Source organism: Lampetra planeri, chromosome 23, assembly GCF_965212315.1.
Source record: "Lampetra planeri chromosome 23, kcLamPlan1.2.h2, whole genome shotgun sequence".
NCBI lineage: Eukaryota > Metazoa > Chordata > Hyperoartia > Petromyzontiformes > Petromyzontidae > Lampetra > Lampetra planeri.
In genome coordinates, this window is record NC_136129.1 from 4,056,287 (window position 1) to 4,082,341 (window position 26,055).

Below are 26,055 nucleotides of genomic sequence, written 5' to 3' on the forward strand. Positions count from 1 at the left end.
TTATATGAACTACTAAATGTTTAGTGTTATGTTTATGCGAACTACGAAATTCGTAGGTGCATGCTAACGTGAACTACATCTTCACGAATTTGTATATAAACTGGGAAACGTTAAACAATTATGTCTCTTTGGTTCTTTCGGTAAAGTCACGTATAAAGATAAAATAATAAATTAAATAATATTCTTTTATTAATTTATCTTTATACGTGACTTTACCGAAATAACCAAAGAGTAATTCCTGCAGTCACGAAAGCTCCAAATTAAGATTGAATTATAATGTCGTCGGCTTAGCAGATTGCCTTTCGACGGAAACATTTATCCCATCACTATTTGTCTCAGCAAGCGCCAGGCTTGGTAAAGGAACGCTGCTGAGCCACCCGAGGGAAGTTATTTCATGAAAACTACAACACAATGGATTACAAAATTTCGATTTAAAGCTTTCGTGACTGCAGGGATTCATCTTTTTGGTTCTTTCGGTAAAGTCACGTAGAATAATTCGTGAGAATTATTTTATTATGCTTTATTTTTATTATTTTATTACTTCCCTTCTACGTGACTTTACCGAAAGAACCAAGAAGATGGATTACAAAATGTTGAAGGTTTATGTTCATGTGAACTACATGAACATAAACGTGCATTAAAAAAAACTGCTTGTGTTTAGTTTATTGCCCCCACCGCACCTCCGATTATCACGGTTGGCTACGTAGGGTGCGAAAGAAGTTCAACATCCACTGCTCGATGAAAGTCCACACATCTAATTTGCATTAAATCTGATGAAATGTAGTTACGAATCTTGAGAACGACGGGATGCGCATGTTAACTACGGAATTGACACCCTAGTCCGCGTGGACTAGGAAATGTAAAAGGTGCTTATGAAACGCACAAAAGTCGCTATACGCGTGCGAACTAAGATTTAAGTTTCATTGCCGATATAAATTTGACACTCTTACAAACTGCACAATTAAATGCGTCTGCTTATGTCTTGTTGCATCAACTATTACAGTTATAAAAACGTATAATTATTGCGCAGATTTACACGACAGACTCTACGCGGTATGCGCATGTAAACTAGTATTTTGAGTACCCCGACACCTATACGAATTACGAAATCTAGAGCGACGGCTCAACCGAGATCTCGCGAAACCTCGCGATACTTTGTCAAGTCTCGCTTTGCTTTGTCAAGTCTCGCTTTGCTTTGTCAAGTCTCGCTTTGCTTTGTCAAGTCTCGCGATACTTTGTCAAGTCTCGCTTTGCTTTATCAAGTCTCGCGAGACATCGTCAAGTCTCGCGATACTTTGAGCCGAGGCCTACCCCTGGGCGCCAACGCTGATCACCTGGTCCCGAGGGGACCCCCTGCGTTCTACCCCCTCTCAGGGGTCTGCTGTCATTCCTAGGGGTCCCAGGACCCCCACCGCTTCGCTCCCCACTCTCTGCGCCCCCCTCCCTCACGTCTTGATCATCTCAGAACCCGGCGTGCTTCGCTAAGTGGGATTACTGTGGCGGGTGTACCAATATCGGGTCTCAGGACCCCCTCCACTCATCTCTCTGCCTTCCCAAGGGCTCTCAGGAACCCCCCGTAGTCTCTTTAAGTCTTCTCTCAGGGGGGCTCCTCTTACCCCCTCTTAGGACCCCGGTCCACACGGTGGGGGTGGTCGCCATGTCCACGGCGATGTTGTTCGACTTCACGGAGAGCAGGAAAGCGCTCACGGTGAGTGTGGCCGTGCTCATGAGAGACCTCTCCATTCGCTACGAACCCGGTGTCCCGAGTTGAATTCCCGCTAAATCGGTCCTGGGACTCTCCTATGTCGACTCGGCCTCAAACGAGTACCAGGTGCGGTTGTGTAAAACATCGCGAATTGGGGAGACAAAGGCGGCCGGGCGTGGTGCTGGCCACCCCCCTCGTGTGCCGTGCTGGACTTTCATAGGTGCTGCTACTCGCTATCACAGCACTTGCCCCCTACAGTCGTGTTGCACTTCTTTCGCACCGTACGTATCCAACCGTGTGCTAATCGGAGGTGCGGTGGTGGGTACAACAACATTAAACACAAAATGCAGTTCTAAAGCAACGAGTTTTCAATCTAGGTTTAAAATACCGTAGCCAATTCATCTTAGGTCGATAGCAATGCGCCACTTTTTGTTGGAAAGTCAACGCTGGTTATCGTATGTGCATATAATGTACATGCCCCAGTCGTGGGAATGTGGAATTTATACCACTCGCTCACGGGGCCTGCGGTAGAGAAGAGCGCGACACCGCTGTCTAGCCAAACTGGGGGAGAAGACGAGTTGAGAACAAACGTTTATTTTGTTTTATTCCCAATGTTTATTCCGTTTTGTACCTCCGGGTAGGCCTCGACAAGGTAAGGTAAAAGTTAAAAGGTAAAAACAACGAGCCTACCTTTTACCTTACCACAATACAATCACTCTACCCTACCTTTAACCCTTTAGCAGGTAAGGTAAAAAGCAACGAGCCTACCTTTTACCCTACCTTTTACCCTTACCCCATACAAATTACCCGATTACAGGGTAATTACTAGGGAACTACTACACATGAACAAGGTTTATAACAGGTAAATGCTAGGTAGAACGCTTTACTCATATAGAATACTCTCGATTATTCCAATTTTACACGCTTTTAACTCACTCTGTTACTGTCGTTGTTATTGTCGTTGTCATATCCTCAAATCTTGCAACTCAATTTTAACCCACTTCCTAATGTGGTATCGACTGCAAACTTGGTATACTTATGTCATATTGATGACAATATATTCTATCATAAAAATGTATATATTTTTATATGTTATCTTTCGGCTTGGGTCTAATTGTCCATGCTCAACTGACGTTGGCTCTAATTGGCCACGGTCCCTTACGTTCTGGCAAGCTTCGGGGCCACTTCCTGGAGTCGTGGAGTTCTGCCATTCCTAGTAACATTTCATAAAAGCGTTTTTTAAAAAAAAGTTAAATGGAGGCCATGGACTGCACCACGGAGCTTTTAGCGGTAACCAAGGCACCGCATTTACCGGGTAATACTTCGCGCTACCTTTAACCTACCGGGTAATTCTTCTGAGCTACCTTTACCCTACCATTTACCTTGCCCCTTGGCATGTCGACACCTTTACCCTTTTACCCGGTAAAAAGGGTAAATTACCTTACCTTGCCAAGGCCTACCTCTGGGCCTGTGGACCAACTCTCCCGGAATGCCCCAGATCTGGGAAGCTCATCGAGTTGAGCCTGGCGAGTGCTTGGTCTGGGCGACCACCAGACAGTAATTAACAGGTGCCATAGGCTGCGAGGCAGAGGACAGTGCAGCATCATATGTTTGTTGTATATAATGTAGTCGCATATATATTGATGCGGCTCTGGCGTGATGCTTAACGCACTGGACTATGCAATGGAGAAGTTGCTGATTTCCCGGTGTGGCAATACAAAAAAAGGCTTGTTTCTTAAACCTCTGGCCTCTTTTCAACCCAGCTGTATTCTATTATAAAAGCACGGCGTTCCCTTTGTCCATCAACTAAATTATAAGAACCTTCCAAAAGATCTGAATAAAACATCCCTCCCAGATGTGTGGGTTAAAAGTTGATCCAACCGAGTTCCAAAACAAATCACTTTTATTTTGTAGGCGTACATGCCGAGACACCCCTACATACAATCGAGTCGGTAGTATCTGCACACATTGGCGGGGGTGGGTGGACATCAGTCGGGACGAGTAGCCGAGAAGCCCTCCCCAGGAGCTAGAGAGAGTAAGGTGGCCGCAGGAGGCTGAAATTCTCGTCCAATAAATTAGCACACCCACAGATCCTCGCTATGTCGCATATGCTGGGTAAAGTGTGGGTCCTCTCACCACATCCAAGACGTTTGGCGAGTGTGGTTGAGGAGGCCAAAATGATCTCTAGATGAGAGGGGCTTTCTGGACCTCTCTTTCGCAGAGGCCCTTCCGCCAGCAGTGGTTGCACACATTAAACAAAGTTTATCTGCAAGTTTTACCACAAGCATGTGTGCTTAATGCAGACTTGATGTATTGCAGTAGGTGTCTCCTGTATTATTGGCGGAAATGATAAAGCCTTAAATTTTTCTTCTTCTTGGTTCTTTTGGTAAAGTCACAACGCAAGCAGCCGTCCTCTTCACCTGAGGACGGCTGCTTGCGTTGTGGCCGAAACATCGTGAGAATTATTTTATTATGTTTTATTTTAATTTTATTATTTCCCTTCTACGTGACTTTACCGAAAGAACCAAGAAGATGAATCCCTGCAGTCACGAAAGCTTTAAATCGGAACCTTAAATTTTTGTTTCATCACCATGAGCAATAACATTGCAGGGTTGCAACTTTATCATTTACAACGCATGTACCACCCCCACCCATGCCTCACCTCCCTCGTCCCAATCCCCTCTCTCTGCCTTCACAGACCTCGGCATGGGAGTCTCTGAAGAACAAGAGCACCGACGTGATCGTGGCGGCTTTCGGACAGCTGAACGGCAGGTGAGTGGAGCGTAGGATGACACCCAACAACCTCCTTTCTCTTACACTTACCCTTATCTATTAATTAGCTAATCCCCCCCTCCCACTCCTTGGCTCCTCCCCCCCTCTTACCCTATATAATCACGGTTCTCTAAACAGCTCTCTTTATTCACTACAGCAATTTTGCTGTGGCGGTTCCACCTGAAGACGGATGCTTGTGTTGCTTCCGAAACGTCGTGATTTAATTTAGTTGTTTTTATTTTAATTTATTTTATTTTTTAACCTACGTGACTTTACCGAAAAACCCCAAAAAGTATGGATCCTTGCAGTCACGAAAACTTCAAATCTAGAACCCAACTGATACCCTGGGAACGATCCAAGCCAGGAAAACCATACGCGATCCAAGTGATCCGGGCGGTTAGTGCTCGTGACTCTTCGAGCTGGGCTTGTGTCGTTTATTCGTCTCTTCACGAGACCAGCACACCAGCAACTCGCCTTCTTCACTCAACACTGTGACCACGCTCTCCCATGCCCGGTACCTGAATATGTATCCCATTTAATCGGACCTCAAAAGTTACGCATGGTTGAGCTTGGGTTAGTCCTAGGATGTGAGAGCTGTCTGGGAAAATTGGGTTTTGTTGGATTTGGATGCGATTTTGCCAGGAGATAGCTGTACGGCAGTTTACTGTTGAAGCCATCTGTGCGGAGTTTCAAATGTTATCTCATGTGGGGTCGAGTTTTTCTCTGAGTTCTCCCTTTTCCTTCCACATGAAGCCAAACATTCAACGATGTAATTTGTCCAATGCAGATCCGTTCTGAAAAGTATATATGCAGCAAAGCTTTCCTGGATAAATCAAGGGCTTTATTAATTCGCTCTGTTTTGCAATGTTCCTGTTTGATGTAGTGAGCTGGAAAAACGGAGCGCACTGGACCAGGCTGTCAGAGACGTCCTCAAGGAGTTGATCGTGAGTGCACACGCAGTCACACACTCTTGCAGTCAAAGACCCCCCGTATAGCCTTAACTTACTAGCTTTAACATACTGTTAAGGCAATACCACCACTCCTCAACATATATCGTCACACACACACAGTCCCAAAGTTGCGCACAGTCACACGCTTATACATTCAACCTGTCAAAAACGGTAGCAAAGTCACATGCAGTTACACACACGGACACATTCACACTGTCACAATCACGTCACGCTTTTGTATGGTCAGTGTGGTGGTTACTTATTCTTCTGTGCTTTCCCCTATGGTCTGGCATTCCCATCCCCCAACCATCCATGCTGTTGACACCTGCCCCTGTTCATGTCTAGGCTCAAGGCCTTTTCCCCCCTTCTGTCTTTGTCTCTAAAAAATAAATATGACCACTGTTTCTTTAGAGCGACCTGAGATGCGGTCGTATTGAGACATATCAATGATAACATTGTATTGTATAGAGACACTTAGCCTCGTATCGAGGCCTTCCTATTTTCCTTTGCCTATGACCGACTGCCTCCCTCTCTGTACAACACGTATACCCACGGTTTCTATCCAGTCATCTTGGGACGCGGTCGCATCGGGACGGTACATAATATCATGCAATTGCGTTGCATGATATTGTATTAAACTATATTAAGTTCTTGCATGTGCTGCCCATATGTCTTGTGCAGGTGAGGCAAAGCGACTGCAAGGATGTCCTGGCCGTTATCTCACTGAGCATTGACAGCGTCACGGCAGGCATGTAACCGCACAACCATGGTGACATTCATAACAGCGCGATGAATTGGTGGCGGATAATGATCATGATGATGACGACTATGATGATGTTGATGCAGTTGTAGAAGAGCATTTTTATGGTGTAAAATGCAACTTTACCTTCAAATTACAAGGAATTTCAATGGATATATTGTGCAGTCTTTAATGCTGACTTGTATGGCATTTGTTAACTAGAGGATTATATTTTAACTGTGATGTTGCTTTACATGACTGTATGAAATCTTAGTCTTACAATAATGAAAAAAAACATAACATCGAGTAGGACGCCATAAAGTAACAGTTCGTAGGACGCAATTAAAGTACACATTTGGGGATGCTGCTGCTGCGTTGCCAATGGTGCACCAGCACAAATAGAGAACGAAACAACTCATCCGTCAACAACACTGGACTTAAATAACAAAAAGGGAAATAATAGGCAACGTTTCTGGTAGTGGCCCTTCTTCACAGCACATAGTCCAGAGAGGTATGTGCTGTGAGGAAGGGCCACTTCCCGAAACGTTGCCTGTTACGTTTCAGGCAGTGTCATACGTGGACAGAGCTAAAACGGAAGGCCAAAATCGCCGACGTCTTTGCGAAAGCGACGTGGCCACGGAGAGAGATTTATGAGAAAGCAACGTGACCACAGAGAGAGATTTATGAGAAAGCGACGTGGCCACAGAGAGAGATTTATGATTGTGTTGAGAATGTGTTGAGATGTTTTCGTTTATTATTTGTTCAAATAAAGTACAGTCTCTTGTCCTATAAGGCGGTAGTTCTGTTCCTGAAGAACACTGAACAAAGACTGAGGCCCGTGGGTAGCATCTCGAAGCATCCAGCAGCAATCCCGCCTTGTGTGATGCTCCGCCGAGGCAGTTGTACAACCGCTTATTGCTTCTCGCTCGACATAGTTCTGTTCACTCGATCACATTACAGGTAGTCCTCTACTTACGATGGAGATGCGTTACGACGTCCCCATCGTAAGTCGAAAATATCGTAAGTCGAAGATGGCCTCGCCTACCCAGAAGTCTTAAAGAATGGTGATTATTTAGCAAAACAGAGCAATTTACAGTACCGTACTGTATAAACTATATACTGTATGTATTTATTAATTACAATACTGTATTGCACAGTAAAATGTAAAGTAAAAAAAACAAGGTAAATTCTTAGCCTACCTATATGAACTGCAATTTAATAGAAAGTTTTTTCAGGAAACAATCCTATCTGCTATAAAAACTTTTAACATGCATCGAACATATCGTATCGTGATAACCTTAAAATGAAATCGCTAAAGCTACGTATCAAACATGCATTGAACGTATCGTAACGTATCATATTGTACTGTACTCACCAAGATTCTGTCCATCGTCTGGATACTTGAACGATGTTAGGTTGTTGTTGGCAATTTTGTCGTTTCGCTATCGCCATCGTAAGATCGAAATATCGTAAGTCGGACCATCGTAACTCGGGGACTACCTGTATATCCAATTCGCATCCCTGTTATAAATATATGTTCCCTGAACAGACTTTCTTTGGGGTTAAAATAATATAATAGTATTCTGACTCGTGGGGGTGGGGGATCTGAAGTCAATGGGATCAAAATACGATGTCGCGCTGTTTCCCCGACGACGCAGGCGTGTGCTCGGCGTCAACCCCGTTCCTGCTGCTGGGAGATCTTCTGGACGGCCTCCCGCTCGATCAGTGCGACCACATTTTCACTTTCGTGGAGCAAAACGTCGGCACCTGGAAGGCGGTAAGAACGCCTGAGATGGCAACATGACCCTGAGATGGCAACAATCCATGCAGCACCTTCTGCACAGCCACGAAACTGAAACTATTTTCATTTTGCCAGGTAAGGCCCACACAGCTATATAGCCCTTGTTTAGAAGCGACCTGGCCACAAATGATAGCTCAACTTAGTGGTTTATCATGTGGATATTTATAGAAGCCAAATACTCTCATCACACGCTTCTAAATGTGGAGGTAAAAACCGAAGGACCCGGAGAAAAATCCACGCAGCCCATGGGAAGAACATGCAAACTCCAAATATACAGGCAGCAGGGTCGGAATTGAACCAAGGACCTCCTGTATACCAGGCGAGGGGGTTAACATCTCACTGCCGCTCCATCTCGTCAGTGGACGCCCTCGGATACGTTCCGTTCTTTGGCTGCGGCTCCATCATTATGCTTGACCATCATCCATTAACCCCTCCAGCGATGTGACCTGCCCAAGCCTAAAAGTTTTGACAATGTCATTAGCCTGTGAATGTTCCCTAATCCACGTGTTCCTCTTTCTGTTTCTCAATGTAATTCCGAGCATACGTCTCACCACGTGCCTTGGCACACTTTTCAGACTCTTCAAGAGTGGCTTGGTGAATATCTGAAAGGCTGCCTGCGAATAATCAAAGCAAGACAGTGGTGTTACTTCTAGATTCAGAACTTTCGTGACTGCAATGATTCATACTCTTAGGTTTTTTCGGTAAAGTCACATAGGTAAAAAATAAAATTAAAAGTTAATAAAAGTAATAATGGAAATAAAATAATAAATCACGACATTCCGGAGGCAACACAAGTCTCCATCATCAGGTGGGACCGTCACAGCTAAAGCCTTGATGCAGTAAATTTAGCTGTGACGGTCCCACCTGATGACGGAGATTGTGTTGCCTCCGAAACGTCGTGATTTATTATTTTATTTCCATTATTACTTTTATTAACTTTTAATTTTATTTTTTACCTACGTGACTTTACCGAAAAAACCTAAGAGTAGTGGTGTTACTGTGTGGCCCGTGGTCTAAAATAAAGTTATCTACAAGCATCGATTTAATGACGATAATAAATGGTCAGTCGACCTTGGATGGGGATTTGAACCATCGACCTTTGGACTGCGAGGCAATCGCTCTCGCCACAGCCGCACGCATGACCAGGTCTCCGTTGCGTTGTGTGAAGTCCCGGCGAAATTAACGCGTTCCCTACCCCTGTTTCGCAGAGCACTTTCTACTCTGCCGGCAAAAACTACCTCCTGCGCATGTGCAATGGTGAGCGGGGGCTGTGAAACACACACACACGCACACAACAGCAGCAACAACCGCCATTCGCCACTAAGTGGCGGTGACGTCACCACGGCGCTTGTGCCAGGCACGAGGTGCACTTTGAGGCCGCCACGTGAAGTGTAGAAAGATTGCTGGCATGATGTCACGGCTCACACCCGGGTGTTATGGATTGACTGCCTGAGATGACTGGCAGATGCACCACCTGTACTCCCCACTGTGGTAGCCTGCTGCGTTTTAGCTGCAAGGCGCTCCGCTCGTTGTTGTGAGCGTCGCTCCTCCACCGTACATTGTTGTTGGGAAGGCAACTGCTTCCAACTGCCCCCAGTCACATCCTTCACGAACTTCTGCTACAGAGGCTGATCTTGACATTGCTGGTACCAGACATTGGAAAGTCCAAAAATCTCCACATCCTTCTGTACCAAATCTGTCCATCTATTCCATAGCCCATCCCACGTCCGTGTAACCCCCTCTATCTGGCCAAACAGAAGTGGCTTGAGAGGCATGCAGTGGCTGGGCATGCGGTGTACACGACCCAGCAAACGCATTTTTGCCCGTCAAAGGAGCTCACAGATAGAACTGTGTCCAGATCTTTGAAGGATCTTTGAGCTCACACAATCCAGTCTGGTTAAACCCTGGATGAATTGTAGGCATGCCAGCCACACAAACCACAAGCACACACACATGTGATCTGTGCTTTTGTGTGTTCCACGCACAGTGTGATTATCCCGTGCATGTGTCCTGCACATACATGTGATCATGCCGTGTGTCCCGAAAACACAAACACACACCTTCTTGGTTCTTTCGGTAAAGTCACGTAGGAGGGAGATAATAAAATAATAAAAATAAAACATAATAAAATAATACAATTCTCACGACGTTTCGGCCACAACGTAAGCAGCCGTCTTCAGGTGAAGAACAGGTAAGCAGCCGTCCTCAGGTGAAGAACAGGTCTGTCGGAAAGACAGCGGTGAAGAACAGTTGCTTGCGTTGTGGCCGAAACGTCGTGAGAATTGTATTATTTTATTATGTTTTATTTTTATGATGTTATTATCTCCCTTCTACGTGACTTTACCGAAAGAACCAAGAAGATGAATCCCTGCAGTCACGAAAGCTTTAAATCGAAACACACACACACCTGTAACCATCCTATGCACACGTGTCCTTCACTCAGACCTGCTCCGCCGCCTGTCCAAGTCACAGAACACCGTGTTCTGCGGACGCATCCAGCTTTTCCTCGCGCGGCTCTTTCCTCTCTCGGAAAAGTCAGGTGAGACGCACACCCGGGCGGGCGCGTAGCGACGTGCCGATTCGTCGACCGAATCTCGCGACACGAGCGCCGTTGATTGCGCGTGCTTGCGTGTGCTTGCGTGTGAAGCGGGCCAACTGTGTGGTGCTCTCTCACCGCTCGTTGCAGAGGCTCACGGTTTGAATCTCACGGGCAGCTTTAGTGTTTAAACCATAGAATACGCGCCATCCGCTTTGGAGAAGATGTTGACTATCCCCTGGTTCCGTTAGAATCGTGTAGGCCATTGTGCGCCGGCGTCACGATCTACATTTGGCGAATTAAAACATTTCCTCGCAACATTCGCCAAATTACGCCATGGGAATTATACACGGCAACATCGTCCCCTTTTGTAAAATCACCATGTGAAACATCGTGCCTTCGTTATAGCCTTGCACTATAATAATGGCGCAAATAACAAACGCACACATTTGGTCTTGTAGCTAAATAGGAATGATGCCAAAAGATTGAACAATTATTTTGAATCGTCAAGATCAAATCTACAGTAAAACCATTGAGTCTCCCCAGATGGACGGCCATGCGGCCGTCTGTCCGGAGAGTGAGTTTGATTAACGGGTAGGTAAGTGGAATGGAGTTAATGATGGGGAAGGAAGGGGGATTTTGGGTAAGCAAGGTAAAATAAGTGAGTGTTTTAAAGGAAGAACAACAAATATGACAGTGAGGCTAAGTTACGTGTTTGACTTGGTCTCGCGAATAACGCCGAACCACCAGACGCCAAGTAGCTGTCGCCGAGTCAAAATCAACGAGTAAAATCGCAGCTGGACATTGTACCAATTAATCGAATCGCTTGGCGTGTGGACTGATTTGTATTACAAGCCCAGCGACTGGTGATCATGATGGTGGTGGTGGTGATGATGATGATGTTGCCCCCTCCCATTGTGCTCAGGTCTGAACCTGCAGAGTCAATTCAACCTGGAGAATGTGACTGTGTTCAACACCAACGAGACGGAGAGCACGCTGTGTCTCAAGGTGAAGGGCCGTGGCTGTGGGCCCGACACGCGCTTGGTCAAGGGAGAGGCGCGTACGGGAATGCTCGTGTGTTTGCGTGTGCTTTTTCGTATGTCTGTGTGTACAGCGGTTCGTGTCCCGCGCTATGAACAACTCGACGGCCCGAATTCGATTACCGCTCACGGCCAACACCAGTGACGATTATCTCAACCGGTCTTGGACCCTCTCCTAGCGAATACCAAACGTGCTTAATTATTCAGCCTGATGGTGGTGGTGGTGGCGGCGATGCACGCCTGTAATCCGGCACTGTGGAGCTCGCGAGGGTTTGTGGAGCACCGCACGAATGTTGTGAACCTCCCTTCCCAGTGGGTGTCGAGCTGAATGCAGTACCGTACGTAAAAAATGTGGACTCCCATCTGTTCCATCTGCATGCAATAGAGCGTTGCCCCACCTCGCACGTGTGGGTTTCCTCTGGGCGCTTAGGTTTCCTCCCACTTGTAAACACTAGTGACCGATGATAACGCTAAATTTCGATTTAAAGCTTTCGTGACTGCATGGATTCATATTCTTGGTTTTTTCGGTAATGTCACGTAGAAGGGAAATAAAATAATAAAAATAAAACAAGTAAATTCTCACGACGTTTCGGCCACAACGCAAGCAGCCGTCCTCAGGTGAAGAAACAGAGCTGTCGGAAAGACAGCGTTGTGGCCGAAACGTCGTGAGAATGAAATTTCATAGTTTTTTTATTATTTTATTATTTCCCTTCTACGTGACTTTACCGAAAGAACCAAGAATACGATAGAGGACCGCAGAGATTGGCAGTGGAGGGAATTTGGTATTGATTGCTGCTGCCCTGCCACTTGTGTCTCTCTCTCTGAGAGCGAGCAAATGTTGTGCAAGTTGACACTATTTGTGTCCGTGTGCATTGTGTGTCCCGTGTTTTATTTGTCAACGCGTTGCTCTGCAGCTGACGGACGATCGTGATGACACGGTGGACATCGAGGAGGGAGAAATGGGAGAGGACGACATCGTGACCACGAGGTGTGGACGCTCACTAGCCCCCACGCCTGCACCACTCCCTTCTCTCTCTCTACCTGGTAGAGCACCGGAGCAATGCATCAACAATACCCAGAGCGGAGAGCTGACTCGGAATTGAGAACGCTGAGCTGACACCTGCCTATGATTAAATTTGGTTACTGAATCGCCATTGGAACCTCATTTGCCAGTAAAAAATATGATAATTGTTTTTTTACCCTTCTATCTGGCAACAAAACTGACACCTTTTTTACAAGGAGTCATGTTTGCATAGACCACAATACCTGCAGTCATAATGCAAACAAAAAACACAACTTTGATAATGTATGCACTGTCCTTGAAGTTGATTGGTCCACACCCGAGACAGCTTTCCTTAGAGCTTAGTCTCACATGGGTTGGACCAGATGACGCCAAAAGGCGCCCCTTATTACTGAATGTAGCCAACGGGTTAAGGGTCTCAGCCTGGTCACTCGATGCTCCGTATGAAGGATGTCGTGAGTTCCGTCCCGATCCCGACGCCTGTTTATTTGGAGTTTGCGTGTCTCCCTGTAATCACGTCGATTTTTCTCCGGGCCTTCCGTTTTTTCCCTCTACGTTTGGAAACATGATTTTAGAGCGTTCGGTTGCTATAATTGTCCATGTTATTTTAAGCCGCTTGGTCGAGCTATCATTTGTAACCAGGTCGCTTCTGGAAAGGAACTGTATAGCTCAGTGGGCCTTGCCTGGTAAAATGAAAATAGTTTAGTTGATACTCCACCAAAAACAAATCATCGTGCCTCCCCACAGCTCCGTGCCCATCGACTACAACCTCTACCGCAAGTTCTGGTCCCTGCAGGACTTCTTCCGCTGCCCCTTGCAGTGCTACGACCGCCTGCAGTGGAGGACCTTCTCCAAGGTGCGCGTCTCTTCTTCTCACGGCCTCTTTAGAGACTCGTACATAATGAATTATAACTTGCAGCGGCGCCGTGTCAGTCCCCGCTGCTCAATGATTTTTTAATCTTTGACCGGTGCATCGTTACACAACTAGCGATTATGATGAAAACAATGATGGTGCGTGTGACTGCTTCCCGTTTCTCTCTCTCTCTCTTGCCCCCCCTGCCCCCGCCCGCTAGTTCTCCGACAAGGTGCTAACCGAGTCTACATGTGACGATGATGATGATGATGTGTGACAGCTCTTTATGTCTCTCTCCTCGCTAGTGCTCAGACAAAGTGCGTACACGTGGTGATGGCGGCGGCGATGATGATGATGATGTGTGACAGCTCTCTTGTCTCTCTCCCCGCTAGTTCTCCGACGAGGTGCTAACCGAGTCTACATGTGGCGATGGCGGCGGTGATGATGATAATGTGTGACAGCTCTTTTGTCTCTCTCCCCGCTAGTTCTCGGAGGAGGTGCTCACCGTGTTCAAGAGCTTCAAGCTGGACGACGCGCATGCCAGTAGCCGCGTCCACGGCGCCGGCGCCGTCTCCCGTGCGCACGGGGAGCACGCTTATTTCGCCAAGTTCCTCACCAGCGAGAAGGTGGGGGCCACAGGCAGAGGTCACAAACGGGTTTTGATTCCTTACCCGTACCCGGCCGCACCAGGGTCGCAAATGGGTACCCGTACCCGGCCGGGTACGGGTAGCCGTTCCCTACCCGTACCCTACCCGAAATGAGTGACAAACGGTTACTCACCAGTGACTCACGGCCAACCCATACCCGGCCGCACCAGGGTCGCAAACGGGTACCCATACCCAGCTGGGTACGGGTAGCCGGGTATCGGGTACGGGTATCGGGTACCCGATTGCGACCTCTGGCCGCAGGGCTGGGAGGGGGGGAGGGTGGGGGCTCTCATCCCATAATCCCCATGGAGTCGTGGTTATGTACGGAAACACGTGATTGCGCGTGTCTGTCTGTGTACGTTTTGTACGTGGGGAGCGGTAATGTAGCGGTTAGCACGCTGCGCTAAGTACCCCGCAGGCCAAGTTCCATTCCTGGTCATGGCCAACACCAGTGACGATTATCTTAACTGGTTCTGGGCCTGCCCTAGGTTGACTCGGCCTCAAATGAGTACCTAGTGCGATGTGTAAACATCGCCACAAGGGAGACAAAGGCAGCTGTGCATGGTGCTGGCCACCCACCTTATGTGTCATGCCGGGCTTTATAGGTACTAACCAACAGCACTTGCCCCCAACAGTCAGGTTATACAGGGGATCTTTTACTTTTTTCTTTATATATCTATGTGCTAGTCCGTGGATGTCATTTTCTGCCTGTGGCTAACATTAGCCGCTCCTGGCCGACCTCTTTCATCAACCCAGGCTGTCCAGCGTGGTGAAGTACGGTCTTACAACCCCCATAACCGACATGGTGCGGGAAGGCATTCAGTAATCAATTACAAAAGCTCTATAATTTAAATATTTTTTACAGCGCTCGTTCCAAGATTGTTTTTATGCTACTCGGGTGGATTTTTCCGTTTGTCTTGTCGGGCTGTCTGGGTGTTTATGCATAAACTGTAAAACTAAACTATAACCAGGAAAGGCCCACTGAGCTATATAGCTCTTTTTCAGAAGCGACCCGGCCACAAATGATAGCTCAACAGAGTGGCTTCTGTTGTCGAAATGTATAGCAGCCAAATACTGTAAACTCATATTTCTAAATTTGGAGTGAAAAACCGGAGGACCCAGAGAAAAATCCACACGACCGCGGGGAGAGAGACACGCAAACTCCAAATATACAGACAGCAGAGTCGGAATTGAACCCACCACCTCCTCCATACCAGGCGAGGGAGTTAACATCTCGCGACCGTGGCGCCCAATCATTATGGGTGTTGCACTGTCGGTGTAGCGCGTTGTGTTGAGCAATCGTGTCTTCTCCTGTGTCGCTTGCAGCTGATGGACCTGCAGCTGAGCGACAGCAACTTCCGGCGCCATGTCCTGCTGCAGCATCTGCTGCTGTTTCAGTACCTAAAGGGACAGGTGAAGTTCAAAAGGTCAGCTCAGCCTCTAGCATAGCTGGCAGATACAGCGTGGCTTGCAGCTAATCCACACCTTCCACGCCACGTCACGGCATTTCTCACCACTCGCTCCGCAACACACCACCCCCACACCGCAGCACACCGCACCGCGAACCCACACTACAGCGCAACTTGCCACCAACTCGCACACCACGTACATGCTAACCCACGGCACACACGGCACGTGGTAGAGGTATCGCAGCCTGCGGGTGTGTGATCTGTACCGCCCCTCTGTGTGCATGCGAGCTGCACCGTCCGTCTGTGTGCAGTGCACGCGTGTCCGAGCGCTGTGTGCCGGCTGTCGTTTCAGCTCTACGAGTGTGCTTACTGACGAGCAGTCGCTGTGGATCGAGGACACCATCAAGCACGTCTTCCAGGTAGAACAGGCCTGGCGCTTGTCTAGCACCAGCCTTGAGCTGGTCTGAAGCTGGTCTGAAGCTGGCCTGAAGCTAAGCCCGGAGCTGGCCATGTGGTACTAGTCTGGTAAAATATTATAACTGTAACTCTTCACCATTCAGGGTCACGATTTATTGAAGAATGTACTTTTTTTTTGTCGCTCTGTTTCTGCCGACAGCTGCTAAAGGAGACGCCTCCCGAGGGTGACAAGTTCTCCAAGGCCATCGAGGTGAGTCCGTCACCACTGTCGGCCACTGCACGCACGTGCTCACGCGCCCACGTGCACGCATGTGCGCCCCAAAACTAACCTGACGCTGGCCTGACCTGACCTGCGATGCCTGTCGCGTTGGGGAAATCCAGTGGCCAAGCGCCACCACCTTCTTCGTTCTCGTTGCAGCACATTCTGGCGCGAGAGGAGAACTGGATCACGTGGAAGAACGAGGGCTGCCCCAGCTTCGTGAAGGAGAGGTACGGTGGCACAGAGGCACGGCGCAACGCACGCAGTGGCCGGCGGACAGGGTTCACACGTACTCGGCACGCCCGGCGTTTACGCGTGCGCGCACACACACACGACACGCGTCGGTCAGCGTTCACGCGCGTACTATTTTCAGCAGACATTGTTCACACACACACACAGGGCAGCCGACAGTGATTTCTTGTGCCTGGGAAATATTGTGCTCATGTGTTCGTCCGTCCGTCCGTCTGTCCGAGGACACTTTCATGAACATTAAAAAAAAAACCCTCGAACCAAACAACTCAACACATTCGTCAATAACACTGTGGTCTTAGAAGGAAAAGTATAATTGGCGACGTTTTAGACAATGACCCTTATTCATAGCTTATAAACATGGACCTTCTTGCATAACCTAAAAGCAAGCGCTGCCCATACCCTGAACTTGACTCGCCAACACCCACATTTGTGGGCCATTTGGGAAAGATTTGGCAGAAAAATACTTTAAAAAAAAAGGTTTTTATTCAAACAAACAACATCGTTGTGCTACGTAACGGTGCGATTACCGCACGCAGCGACGTGTATGTGCCCACTTGCGTAACGCGTGTGCGCGTGCGTGTTTCTGTCGTCCATGAGCACTTCACTTTGTGTGTGCGGTTGCATTCCACAGCAAAACAAAATGGAGGCTCCCGTCTTCTTCACGTGCTGTTTTTTCCAGCTTGCATTTCTCTCTCTGTGTGCCGATGCGAGCTGCTGCCGCTGCCGACACGCGGACGCTTCAACCCGAAGCTGAACTTTCGTGTGAAATATGAACCCACCGCCTCGATCTCCCCCTTCTTGCTCCTTCACCCCCTCTTCTACCCCCCCCCCCCCCCCGGTCAGACCGGCAGAAACACGGCCCCATCGCCCCCGCAAGAGGGCGGCTCCTGAAGACTTCTTGGGCAAGGGGTCCCACAAGAAGATCCTCATGGGCAGGTACCTGGTGTACTGTGGGGACTCTGGGCTTGTAGCAGTTCGCCATCGTCGCCTGTGGTTTATCCACTGCTGGATGAAGGCCTTCCAAAATTCGTCGCACGACATCGTATCATCATCGCCGTCCTCGTCACACCAAGATTGCGAGTTATTTGGCTTTAAACTTGAGAAATAAAGCAGGACACGGATGAGCAATGATTATTGCCCCTTTTCAAAATATACCTTCATGACCTGGGAAACTTGTTATGGTGCGATTGAGACAGACATTGATGGACAGCTGAATTGCAATATTTGCAAATCCATCAAGACAATACTGTTGAAGTATTAACAAATATTTGCTCTTATCATCACCACCATCATCATCGTCAAGCTACGTCACCATCAGGCTTTTGGTGGATTTTAAGATGTTTGTCCATCCTGCAAATTAAAACGTACCAAGGATGGTAATCGTTTGTGTTTTAAGTTTTCAGATTTCAAGTTTATTTTAGTTTTACCGGGTGAGAATTCGGGAGACCAAGATAGTCTCATTTGCAAGAGGCAATGTGTGTGTGTGTGTGAGTGAGTGGGTGAGTGAGTGTGTGAGGGGATGAGTGTGTGTGTGAATGAGTGGGTGAGTGTGTGAGTGAGTGTGTGAGTGAGTGGGTGAGTGTGTGTGTGAGTGTGAGTGGGTGCGTGAGTGAGTGGGTGAGTGCGTGAGTGAGTGTGTGAGTTAGTGGGTGTGTGTGTGAGTGAGTGGGTGAGTGTGTGAGTGAGTGAGTGTGAGTGAGTGTGTGAGTGTGTGAGTGAGTATATGAGTGAGTGTGTGTGTGTGTGAGTGAGTTTGTGTGAGTTTGTGTGAGTGGGTGCGTGAGTGAGTGTGAGTGAGTGGGTGAGTGAGTGAGCGTGTGTGAGTGTGTGAGTGTGTGCGTGTGTGCGTGAGTGAGTGCGTGGGTGAGTGTGTGATTGAGTGGGTTAGTGTGTGAGTGAGTTGGTTAGTGTGTGAGTGAGTGGGTTAGTGTGTGAGTGTGTGAGTGTTTTTTTTTTTAAACATAATATAATGCTTTATGTTGATTATTTTATTATTTCTCTTCTACGTGACTTTGCCGAAAGAACCAAGAAGAAAAATAGATCCTGTTTACCTTTTGACGTGTTCTGCTCTAACACCGGTGAGGCAAGGCCGCACAAAAAGGATGTCTCTGGTGTAGGTCAATCATTTTCAAGGACAATGCATATATTATCAGAGCATGTTTGTTTGTATATCTTGCCACAGGTTTGTGTGGTTGATGCAGACTTGATGCCTTGCAAAAGGTATCTTTTCTGGTGTTTGGAGATCTTAACACCTGTTTATTTTGCCAGGAATGGTAAAACCTGTTCTTATGTTCCGCTAGCTGCGATGACCGTTGCATTGAGTGCTCTGCAGGGTCCACTCTTCTCTACTGCTCTTGCTGAGCGCTGTGACCACTTTCTGTGCTGCAGCGACGAGTTGACCCGGCTGTGGAACTTGTGTCCCGACAACATGGAGGCCTGCAAAGCGGAGAGCAGGTAACGTCCACCGCCCACGCAAAACTTGCACCTTGGAGGGGGCGGGGGGGGGGGGGTGAGTTGGTGAGCTGTGTGGAGAGTTGGTGAGCCGTTACGTGCGGCGGTGGTGAACTGATGAACCTGGTGTGTTTTATGTGGTGTGCTGGAGAGCTGATGAGACACGCAGCGTCTTTGTGAAATAAAACTACAAAATATTTTTTTTGTACCAGGTAAGGCCCACCGAGCTATGAAGCTCTTTTTCAGCAGCGACCTGGCCGCAAGTGACGGCTCAACAAAGTTGCTTATTGTAGAAATTTACAGCGGCCAGATACTCTAAACGCACTATGTTGATTCTAAATGTGGAGGGAAAAACCGGAGGACCCGGAGAAAAATCCACGCGACCACGGGGAGAACTTGCAAACTCCAAATATACAGGCAGCAGGGTCGGAATTGAACCAACGACCTCCTGTATACCAGGCGAGGGAGTTAACATCTCACTGCCGCTCCATCTCCTCAGTGGACGCCCTCCGATACGTTCCGTTCCTCGGCTGCGGCTCCATCATTATACTTGACCATCATCCATTAACCCCTCTAGCGATGTGACCTGCCCAAGCCTATATACAGGAATCGGGGTCAAGCTAAAACCCACGACCTCCTGCACACCAGGCGATGTAGTAAACATTGCCACCGTGGCAACCATTTTGAGGTTGTTGGCGAGCCGGTGAGCTAATAGATCATGGAGCGCTGTAGTGAGCGGGTGGGGGGTGTACTGATGAGGTGTTGACCGTTGCTATGTGCTGGTGATCTGTTGTGTGGGCTGCAATGCTGGTGAGCTGTAGCACTGTACTGGTGAGCTGTTTCCCATTGCTCTATCATGGTGAGTTATCAGGTGAGCTGGAATGCTGGTGAGCGGGGGGGGTGTGGAGTACCGGGGAGCTGTTGGTTCTCGCTTTCTGCTCGTGATTTGTCGGGCGAGCTGGATTGCTGTGGCGTGTGCCGTCTGGTGGAGCTTGCCGTGGCGGTGAGCTGGTGGTGACCGGCGTGGTGGCGCTCGCGTGTCCGCGCGTAGGGAGTTCCTGCCGTCGCTGGAGGAGTTCTTCGACGAGGCGATCGAGCAGGCGGACCCCGAGAGCATGGTGGACCGCGAGTACAAGTGAGGAGCGGTGGCGGCGCCCGAGCGATCAACGCGGGTGGCTCCCCCCGTGTTGCTGCCATTATTCGATGTTATTTGTTAACGCTTGTTTGCCAGGGAGAAGCCTCCAAAATAAGCCTCGTTTGCCAAGTCTCGTGGCTGTCTTTCAGGAGGGTCCTGCCACGTGTTTTTGCGGTGGTGGGGGGGGGGGGGGGGCGGCGTGATGGTTGTTGTGTACAATCCCAGTTGTGTACAATCCCAGTTGTGTCATTAGCGGTGACGCCGCCAGATTTGGACTGTGATGCCCGGCACACAATGGTCGTGATGTGAATAACGCCACGGGGGCTTGACTGTGTACTGTGAATTAGACGCCGCGTAGTATTTTCAAGGTGAATACACCCGCAGCTGTAACCAGGGCAGGCTGCTAGGTTCAAACCACGAACCATCCGCAAGACACAGTGTACAGCTCTGCCACTGGGCCATATCAACCCCCCATGATAATGTTAGTTGCTAGCGTTAGCGGTGGCGATAGTTCCAGTAAGCGTGAGTGCGAGTGTTACGGGGGGGGGGCGGTTGCGCAGCGGTTAACGCACTGAGCTCCTGAACCCTGCGACCCGAGTTCGATTCCCGCTCACGGTCAACATCGGCGAGAAATATCTGGATCGGCACTGGGTCTCCTCCGAGTGCTGCTCGTGTCGGTGCCGGTGTTAGCGGCAGCGCCAGCGCGGGTGCGCCAGTGCCCCTGTCCGAGCTGCCGGTTGTGGTGATGTCGCTCTGTGCCTCCCCCCCCCCCCCCCCCCCCCCCACCAGGGTGGTGAACGACTCCAACTACGGGTGGCGTGCGCTGCGTCTGCTCTCCCGCCGGAGCCCTCACTTCTTCCAGCCGACCAATCAGCAGTTCCGCAGCTTGCCCGAGTACCTGGAGAACATCGTGACGCGGCTTGCCAGGGAGATGCCTGTACGCCCTGCACGGACTTCCCCTGCCCCCCCCTCCTCGTTTCATTCACTTCACCTAGCCATAAATGAACATCTGATGTGTCTGTGTGTGTAATGATAGTGGAGAGCGGTGGTGGTGCAGTGGTTGGCGCATTGCACCCTGAACCTTGCCAACCGAGTTCAATTCCCACTCACGGTGGTGATGGTGGCGAATATTTTAACTGGTCCTGGGCCTGCTAGGTCGACTCAGACTTAAATGAGCAGCTGGTGCAGTGTGAAAACATCAGACCTGGGGAGACAAAGGCGGCCGGGAGTGGTGTTGGCCACCCCACCTCCAACGTATGCCATTCCAGTCTTCATACATCCTCGCTAATAGCACTTGCCTCAACAGTCTGTTAAAGGCTATAGAGGTTAGCTTTGTCTTTAGCATTGGTTGCACACTTCACTACCAACCCAGCAGGTTAAGATCGATTCCCAGCCAAGGCTCATAACAGTGTACAATGTAATCTGCATCAGTCGAACGGGGGTTTCTCAGTGGTGCCTCTGTGATATCCGCGCCTTCTCTGGGAGAGATTCCAATGGATTTTTCATCTGATGACGCCAAGGGGACAATTGCCATAAAATGCGGGGAAAGACGGCAAAATCGTGAACACGTTGCACGCATGTGCGTTTTCGTGCCCGTATGAATGTACACATCTGTGAATGTATACCTGCATGTGTGTACCTGTGTTTTGTGTGCAGCCTCCGTCAGAGGAAATCAAGACCGAGGACGAGCAAGATAACGATGACGGGCTGCTCAAGGACGGAGACAGTGAGATACGCACGGAGACGTGGGGGGGGGGGGGGGGCTGGACAGGGTGGAGGACACGCGGGGAAGCACGTGGGACATGTAGTTGAACACAAGGTTGAGTTGAAGGACGCACGGGCACACCGAAGTGAGCAGGGACCAGCGTGTACAGTGCACGCAAGGACACCCACGCAGCGTCGCACAGATCAATTCAAGAACAAAGAGACGCGGGGACGCGCAGATTGATCGAGAGACGCATGAAGATGAACACAATTGGGGGAAAGTGCAGTTGGCGAGCAACCTAACCTTTCCCGTTCCGAGATGTCTGCAAGTTGCAGGGTGGTGTCCCGTTCACCGCTGAATCTCGGAACGTGTAAGCGGTTCAGCGTAAATTTTATTTCGAGGCGTAGTGGCGCTGTTTTTAAAGACATCGCACTCACCGCAGGGAACTGTAGCGAACACGACACATTCTAGACGATGTCCATGTACGTCATCAGAGGGTTAAAACTGGCTTGGCACACAGAGAGGGTGGTTACATCCGACGCCACGCCGCGCAAAACACATTTGCGAGCACGCAAAGCGCTCTCGCTGCCCGACTACTGGGTGAACTCTGCCCGACGACCGGGTGAACTCCGCGTGACGGTCTGTCCCCCGCAGGCCCCGAGGGCGCCGCACGCGCCGTGACGTCGCGGCACCTGGAGGCGTGCGCCCTGCTGGTGGGCGCGCGTTGGCGAGCGCTCGTGCAGCACCTGCAGAGCGGCGGCGGCGACGACGACGAGGAGGAGGACGGAGAGGGCGCGGCGAAGGCCGGCAGCGCATCCGGACGCGGGAAGGACGAGGACGATGACGAGGAGGAGGGGGCCCTGGAGGCGCTGCTCGCGTGGCAGGAGAGGGAGGGCCCCCGCGCCACCGTGGAGGCCCTGCACACCGCCATCAGCGCCATCGGCTTCTCGCCGCCGTCCGACGGCTCGGAGCCCGACACGGAGGGGGACAGGGATTGAGGGGGGTGGTCGGAGCTGCGGGCGGGGGGTAGCGCTGCCCGTGACCGGCTTCTCACGCTGACCCCTGATCTTTGGCCTGACCAAGAACCTGACCCTGAGGTGTTATTGGGAAGGCCGTGTGAGAAGCCCAGTTCTTAACGGGGCCTTGTCTCGAGGGCTTAGTTGGTAGCGCCAGCCGGGCGTAACTTTGACCCTCTGCCTTAGCCTGACGCAGAACCTGATGTCTAAGGCTCTGGGGAAAGATGGGAGTGAAGGGGGACGGATTGAGGGCGGTAGAGAAGATGGAACAGGCTGACCTTGACCCTTATCTGACCTCGAACCTGACCCTGACGTCATCTAGGAAGGCTGCAGGGAGAGCTGGGATGTATCGGAGCCATTGGCTCGAGGTGTTGATGGCTGGTCTTGACCCTAATTACGATCCTGGAACGTTGTCGAGATGTTGTTGACTTCCTGAGCAGGGACAGCCGGCTCCTGCGTCGGGGTTCCATGGCTTGAGGCAGAGGTCGCTACCGGGTACCCGATACCCGTACCCTACCCGATACCCGGCTACCCGTACCCCATTCGGGTACGGGTACCCGTTTGCGACCCTGGTGCGGCCGGGTACGAGTAAGTAATCAAAACCCGTTTGCGACCTCTGGCTTTAGGTGTTTTGCTGTAGCAGGGTGCGTTTGTGGGAATGTAGCGTCCCCTTGTGAGCAGATGAGAGGAAACGTCACTTGAACAGATCTCAGAAACAGCTGGCCGATCTCCACTTGGACTGCTGTTTCCACTGCTGCTGCTGCTGCTCTGCAAGTGAACGTGGTTTTTCATAGTTCCATGACGTGACACACCGACAGCGGAGTTTGACTAAAACGCTGGGGCCTTGGCCGTGATAGTGACCTTTGAACATGGCCCTGACCTCACCCTGGATTCTTGTAGACGTGTTACTCTACCCAAGCAGGGACAGCCGAGTCCTGGGTGGACCGGCTTCGGCCTTGCAAGGCCGTTTACTCCTTCCACCATTTTCACAATTCATCAGGCAGCCAGACCTAAAAGCTCCCAACTCGTTGCCATTATTAGTTTTTAAGAAGTAAGTCCGTCCTTGGTGAAAATTAGCAAAGGGGGCAGCAATCGCATCTGTTGAACAGTCCCTTGTAGAAATTCCATGTTCTTGTGGCAGGCACAATTCTAGCAAAGAGAACCATTCGCTGTTGGCTTCCCACAAAGCAGGACATACTTTATAACGGTGGTGATAAGTTTGATGAAGGGTTTGAGTGCCTCACCGTTTACGACTTACACAATGTAAGCTCTGTTGTCCCGGCCTCGAAGCAAGGGCGCTTTCGCGGGTCATGTAGCGATGTTTTGTTGTTGAAGTTAGCAGCTGTCCTGTGAATTTTTTTTATTTCCCACAGATCATTTTAACAAAAATCTCGCCCATACCAGCAGCGTGGTTGGAGACACATCAATAAACTTTTGGTAGTTTATTGTTTTGTACCATCTTTCCACAGATGGCTGCACAATGATAATAAACCGTTGATATTTTTTCACTTAATCCACCCACCATACGTCACTCTCGGCACAAATCCTAATTTGTGTACGGATGAGATTTTGTGACGTTATAAAGATTTTTTTTTCCAAGACCAACCAATCTGGGGGGGGGGCATTGCCCCCCCCAAATTGTTCGCAGAGCAGAGAAGACGCGCTCTGTTGGGGTTTTGCGATTCCGCTCTGCAGTACAGTACCCACGTCCTCCTTGGTACGTTTGACATGCAACTGTTTGAAGAGAATGTTTTAATAAAAAAAAACTTTGTTTTTAAGAGTTTGACTTAAGTTTATATGGAATGTTTTCAGATTTTTCAGGGTGTTTCAATTTTTTTTGAACACTTATATCGGACGATCGTTTTTAATGAAAAAAGAACAGATAATACACTGTAACATGATAACAAATGTGATGTTAATAGCTTCAAAAAGTAAAAGTATCCACTTGTTCGCCATCATTGTCAACACGTTGCTTGGAATCTTCTCCAGGTGGTCAAATTCTCCGAAGTGTTCACATTTTTTTAAGCCCCCTGAATATTCACGTCGTACACTTAAGTGGGCATTAATCCTCTCCAGCACCATTATGAATCTAGACTTTAAATTTTCGTGACTGCAGGGATCCATACTCTGGTTCTTTCGGTAAAGTCACGTAGGTAGACAAATAAGTCACGACGTTTCGATTGCAACACAAGCAATCGTCGTCAGGTGTAAAAACCACAGCAAGATATTTTTTTTCACCGGTCTCACGAAAGCCGGCGAAACGACACGAGAGCGGACGGGACACATTTGGCGCACTCGGCAGGCACTGAACATTATCCGTAGGCTTTATTTATCGTACCAAATAAAAAAAAGCACCAGCATCACAAACGTGAAGAAGACATCGATATCGTAGCTGTCTGCGTGTACCCACGTGAAACAACGTGCGCGCAACGTTCGGGGTGGGGGGGGGGGGTACTTGAAGGTGACGTCGTCCCGAGACTCGTGGTTTCAGGAGGTTTCCTGCCACCGTTGGATGTTTGGACAATTCCAGAGCGGGTGTTGTGAGTTCTCGGTCAGGGCGAGAGAGTGGGTAAGGCCTGGGTTATCGAGTGGATGTCGTGTTCTCGCTCTGGGTTAGAGAGTGTTTGAAGTCACGTAGGTAAAAATAAATAATCCAAATAATTGAAATAATAATAGAAATAAAATAAGAAAGCACATTTTTTTATTTCTATTAATATTTTCATTCTTTTTATTATTATTTATTTTTACCTACGTGACTTTACCGAAAAAACCTAAGAGCATGAATCCTTGCAGTCACGAAAGCTTCAAATCTAGAATGAATAAAAGCGATGAGTTGTGTGTGGCTAGGCTGCAGAGTGGGTTGAGTTATCGGTCTAGACTCTAGCGTGGGTGTTGAGGTCTCGGTCTGCGCTTTAACACTCCTTGGGGGCACAGCTGTGACCCAAACGCGCATGCAGACCAGCAGTATCACCACTTCCTCTCAATATATACGATATTCTCACCTATCTAGATTTGAAGTTTTCGTGACTGCAGGAATCCGTACTCTTTGGTTCATCATCGGGTGGGATGACTGCTTGTGTTGCGATCGAAACGTCGTGATTTTATTGATTTTATTTTATACCTACGTGACTTTACCGAAAGAGCCAACGAGTATGGATATTGTCACCTGTCAAAAGTGTACCAGACCGTTCACACGTGCGTGCAGATGACACCTCTTAGTGCACAGTATATGCGTACAAAAATACAGTAATTACATATGTAGCTACCTACCAATAGTAGCCGATGCATCGGAGAGAATGCATTTGCAGGTATATTACTACACCTGTTGCAGCGTGCGTGTGTGTATG

The 26,055-nt window shown here is 49.1% G+C and overlaps 1 protein-coding gene across 2 annotated transcripts; it reads left to right on the forward strand.

Annotated features, from left to right (window-relative positions):
- The first annotated feature begins 1,112 nt into the window (after positions 1-1,112).
- THOC1 (THO complex subunit 1) lies at positions 1,113-24,486 on the forward strand. Of its 2 annotated transcripts, none has more exons than XM_078604800.1 (21): positions 1,113-1,708; positions 4,404-4,477; positions 5,361-5,421; positions 6,109-6,175; positions 7,825-7,943; positions 9,176-9,224; positions 10,411-10,506; positions 11,429-11,559; positions 12,458-12,531; positions 13,312-13,420; positions 13,903-14,043; positions 15,391-15,491; positions 15,826-15,892; positions 16,090-16,140; positions 16,309-16,379; positions 17,245-17,337; positions 18,790-18,855; positions 19,904-19,987; positions 20,777-20,924; positions 21,644-21,713; positions 22,347-24,486. In XM_078604800.1, the coding sequence occupies exons 1-21, from the start codon at positions 1,658-1,660 to the stop codon at positions 22,688-22,690; spliced, it is 2,067 nt and encodes a 688-aa protein (XP_078460926.1). In that variant the 5' UTR covers positions 1,113-1,657; the 3' UTR covers positions 22,691-24,486. The 2 variants fall into 2 exon arrangements, with proteins under 2 accessions (XP_078460926.1, XP_078460927.1); XM_078604801.1 differs by having other exon boundaries at positions 1,114-1,708; positions 11,429-11,511.
- The last annotated feature ends 1,569 nt before the right edge of the window (positions 24,487-26,055 follow it).